General features: G+C 48.5%; 1 protein-coding gene across 1 annotated transcript; it reads left to right on the top strand.

Annotated features, from left to right (window-relative positions):
- Window positions 1–2,605: 2,605 nt before the first annotated feature.
- LOC130371551 (noggin-3-like) lies at window positions 2,606–3,321 on the top strand. The gene is given in 2 exon segments (XM_056577370.1): window positions 2,606–2,880; window positions 2,882–3,321. Coding segments are annotated over 2 exon segments (609 nt in total). The 5' UTR covers window positions 2,606–2,653; the 3' UTR covers window positions 3,264–3,321.
- Window positions 3,322–5,000: the final 1,679 nt, after the last annotated feature.

The following is a 5,000-nucleotide window of genomic DNA, read 5'->3' as shown; positions in this document are numbered from 1 at the left end:
GAGAGAGAGAGAGACAGACAGAGTGTGCGTTTGCGGTGGGAGGAAGGGAGAAGGTGAGAATGACAGCGGCAGGGCAGAAAAGTGGGGGAAGAGGGAGACAGAGAGAGAGAGAGAGGAGAGAGAGAGAGAGAGAGAGAGAGAGGAGAGAGAGAGAGAGAGAGAGAGAGAGGCAGTGACGGAGAGGAGGCATTGGGAAGGAGTAAAGAGAGAGTGAGAGCGAGTCTTTATCTGAGCATCTCCTCTCTTGCCTCCACTTTCCTTGCCGCGGACAGATAGTTTAGCGGCGCCCGTCACACACACCGTCACATCACCAGCCCAGAAAATTACCCCAATACTGCGTGTCACCGGACCACCACCACGACGGCCACAGGAAGCGGCAGGGGCCATGGCAGCGGGGAGAGAGAGAGAGAGAGAAAAAAAAAGGCTAAGCACAAAAGGGAACTGTAGCCGCGGCGACTGAGGCGCTCGTTCAATTTTAATTGGTTCACTTTTAAACTCCACATGAGTGCAGTGCTCCTCCATGCAGCACTCCTCACAGGGCGGCTTTAATCTCTCTGCCCATTCACTCTAGGTTGATAAGCAACGTCCGAATTAGTAAATGTTTTCGTTTTTAAAAAGAATCACGCAATACTGAATGCTATCGGTCTACATGCATCTACACAGGCTGGCTTGTTTGGACCGAGCGGGCCTGTGCCTTGCAGTCTATGACGAGTCTGATTAATTGCTTTAAGGAGGTGCAGTATACAAGTCATACAAGCCATTAGCCTACTGGTCATAGGTAACCCCATAGATTGAGTGTTGCGTGGCTGTGTGTGGCTAAATGTTTTATCCGGACCGGGATCTTCGGTGCGCACGCTTGCACGGAATAGGGAGAAAAGTTCCCGGCAACCAGGGCTTATTTGTCCTTGTCCTCATGCGGGTAGAGTCGAGTACACTTGGCCCTTTATCTGGACGGCATTTGCAGTATTTAACGGCGTAGACAAGAGTTGTTTTTTTATCTGGCCCATAATTCAAGCTTTACAACATGCGCAAACATTCCGATGGTTTGCCTCGTGGCGCGCTGCGCGTCGCCGTGAGGCCTGCAGCTCCCACACCGCTTTAGGGACTGATTGGATTGCGATTCTCTGCATCCACCTTTCATTTGATGTCATTTTGCTTAGTTTATCAACTCCGCGTTTCCATTGAAAATGCACGGATAGTTGGATAGTTTACCCTTGGATAGTTTACCCTTTTTTTGCAAGCAACTAAAACAAAATGTTCTAATAAGCAGGCTTTTGAAAAAAAACACGTTGTGTTTTCGAAAATTATGCAGCAGAACAATTGCGCTGAAGACGGCTCATATTTGTGTTTGAAGAGACACACTTTTCCTCTGCTCCCACTCCCTCCTCCTGGTCCTCCTGGATAAACAAACGTGGAGAGCATCTTAGCCAGAGAGAGAGTTATACAACAGACATAACTCTGGCACCAGGCGTGTTGGGGATCGGCGCCCTCGTAAAAACCTCCCTGGCAGCGCGTCTGTCCCGGAGAGCAGGAGAGGCGCTCACCTCCGCAGCTGAACCAGAACCCGGCCGTGATTTACGACTCAGTGATCAAATCACTGATCAGAGATCACCAATTAGCCAGCGGCGGGAAATGACGCGCACTTCAATACCCTGCGCACTTTCCGAGTACCGGTCCGGACCGCGCTGTCGTGTTTAGGATGGCTTACCTGTGACTGGATTTAAGTAGTAGGCTATATAAGGTTGTGTGTGTGTGTGTGTGTGTGTGTGTGTGTGTGTGTGTGTGTGTGTGTGTGTGTGTGTGTGTGTGTGTGTGTGTGTGTGTGTGTGTGTGTGTGTGTGTGTGTGTGGTGTGTGGCGCGTGTGTGTCGTGCGTGCTTCTGTGAGGAGATATGTGTCAGAAGGGGGAGAGAGCGAGAGAGAGAGAGAGAAATCACCGGAATTACATCAGTGTATTTTTTTATTATTATTTGGGTCCGCTTAGAGGCGCCCCCAATTTGCCGTGAGGGAGGGACCCGGACAGCAGCGCACCGTGGCGGTCTGTCAGGGAAACATGAGGACGGTAACTAACCATCACACGTCGCTGCGCTCCCGTCGCTCTTTGACGCTGACCGCGACGCGCGCAGTAGGAGTCCCGGAGGAAAGATCATCCCCCGTCAGATCCCACCTCTGATGCCGACGTCCCGCAAGATTGGAGCGTTTGTGAGTGCATCGCCGAGGAGGACTACTTTCTCTCTCAAGGGAGGCAGGTCATGGACTGGGAAACAGAAACGCAAGGACATTTCTGCTCTAAGTGAAAACCTCAACATCAACTTGACTCTCCCTCACTTGAGCGTTGCTATGGTAATCCGCCAGCAGCGATTTGAAACTTTCTGAGAAGTTTTTTGGGGAGCATCACTGCGTTTTGCGCACCGAGGATTTTGGAGTGCGTCTTTGCGCGCTCTCTGTTATCATTTTGATTCCAAATAAAAAAAAAAAAACACTTTTAAGCACCACACCCGAGGCGAAAACGAGAAGGACCTAGGATACCTGAAACCATAACAGTGGGCATACTCATCACTTGGGACCCGACATCGAGGCGATGGATAACTCGTACTGTTTCTTGGCTGTGTACATGCTGGTACTCTCGCTGGGCTTCAGGATAGAGGAGGGGCATGTGCCAGCACTACTATCTCCTGCGTCCCATTCCGAGCGACACGCTTCCCTTGGTGGGGATTAAAGAGGATCGGGACCCTGAGCTGGACCCTAAGGAGAAAGATTTGAACGAAACGGAGCTGCGAAGTATCCTGGGCAGTCATTTCGACCCCCTTTTCATGTCCGTCGCCCCGCTGGAGGACCGATACGTGGGCAACGAGGACACCAGCGACTCGGAGGGGGACGCGGCTGCAGCAGAAGCCCACCGGGCTGATGCCCAAGGAGATCAAGGCCATGGAGTTCGAGATCCAGCACGGGAAGAAACAGAAGCCCAGCAAAAAGCTGCGGAGAAGGCTGCAACTGTGGCTCTGGTCCTACGCGTCCTGCCCGGTGGTTTACGCGTGGCACGACCTGGGCCACCGCTTCTGGCCGCGCTACGTGAAGGAGGGCAGCTGCAACAATAAGCGCTCTTGTTCGGTGCCCGAAGGGATGGTTTGCAAACCTGCCAAATCGGCGCATTTTACCATCCTACGATGGCGGTGCATGCAGAGAAAGGGTGGGCCGAAGTGCGCCTGGATACCCGTGCAGTACCCCGTCATATCGGAGTGCAAATGCTCCTGTCCAAACTGACACAGTGACTTTTGGACAATTCTTTTTTTCTCAAAGTTCTAGAAGTCATAGTGTATTGTATTGCTATTTTTTATATGCACTGTCCAAAGTGTAAGAATGTATATTTGATGTACATGTTGTACCATTTTATTTTATGATAAAAAAAAAACTTTGTATAAATGGTCCAGTATTTATTAATATAATCATTTCTACTGTATTTGTTGTTTTGTGTATCTCGCTTGTTGGTTGTTTTGTTGTTTTTGTATATTTTATACTGAACTTCCGCCTTGCGAGGAATGAAGTGCTGTTTTGTGATAGGACTCTGAGCTATTTTCCATCTGAGAGGAAATAGAATAATCTCACTGCAGAATGAGTAGTATTTACCCCAGATTAACTTGATTTATTACATGTGATTTGATACAATTTATACAAATGTATTACAAACGGAGGAAACTCATACATAACAAAATACTGAAATATTTCAACGCTATAAAGTGCCCAGGTATATCGAATAATATAGATAAAATCAAATATTCTGGAGGCGTTTTGAATGCAAATATCCACACACACACACACACACAACACACACACACACACCACACACACACACACACACACACACCACACACACACACACACACACACACACACACACACACACACACACACAGGGAAAATGGACGGCCCAACCATGGACTAAGATGATGGTCTGTATTTATTCTTCATGTAGTCTAGTCTTGACTTTACAATAAAACACTCAAATGACCCACCACGGCCCGCGTTTGCTTTTGTCCTGAATGTGTCACTCACCTTCATATTTATAATGTCCCCAGTGCTTATGATAACTCCCAATCCCAAGCATAGCCATCCTAATTGCACGTCACTAAATGTAAGTTTAAAAGCAAATACCTGGTCATCCTCCATGTGGGACAGTCAAGGTTGGGAGAACAGGAGAGGACACATCATTGTGTGACATCGTCAATTGTGTTGGGCCTTCGCGTTTCAATATGATTATAAATGGACGACACCACGCATAAATCCCAATTTTTCCATATGCAAGATCTTCATTCCATGGTCCTATATAGAAAATCGAACTTTCAGTCAAAAAAAATAAATAAATTATGTTTAATAATCTGGTATAATAATACAATTTTGTATTTTGCTTTAATGATTCATACCTTTTGTACATAATTACATGTCCCTTTTCATTCCAATTCAGATGCCCATTGGTCAGGTGACGACCGGCCCCGCCCTGGACCTGCAGCCACACCCCCCTCCCACACACGCCCTTGAACCATTCAATATGCACCCACAGCCTGACCGCTCCCACCAACCCTCACCTGGGTGGGTGATCCTCAGCTCCAGCCTGCCTCTGTATACCTCATGCATACCTGCGCAGGCACGCACCCACACAGATACATATCACACACACGTCACACACAAACGTGCACACAAACGCAGACACACACACACAAACACACACACGTGTGCGCAGACAAAGACACACATGCACACACACATGCGCATACACAAGCATTCGCACGCAAACACACACACACACACACAGACACAGGCGCTTGCAAAAATCTAGATACACACACCATTCACACACACACGCACCCACACACAGACACACAGAATTCTCCTCCTGCGTGTTCCAGATCTGATAGAGAGTGGAACATTCTGAACGCTGCCTGCAGGAAGGGCTTAATGTGTAGCCATTAGGTGTGTCACTCGCCCCCTCTCTCTCCCCCGGTG

Source organism: Gadus chalcogrammus, chromosome 18 (genome assembly GCF_026213295.1).
Source record: "Gadus chalcogrammus isolate NIFS_2021 chromosome 18, NIFS_Gcha_1.0, whole genome shotgun sequence".
NCBI lineage: Eukaryota > Metazoa > Chordata > Actinopteri > Gadiformes > Gadidae > Gadus > Gadus chalcogrammus.
Note: the sequence above shows the minus strand (reverse complement) of the source record. Positions and strands in the feature narration are given on the sequence as shown.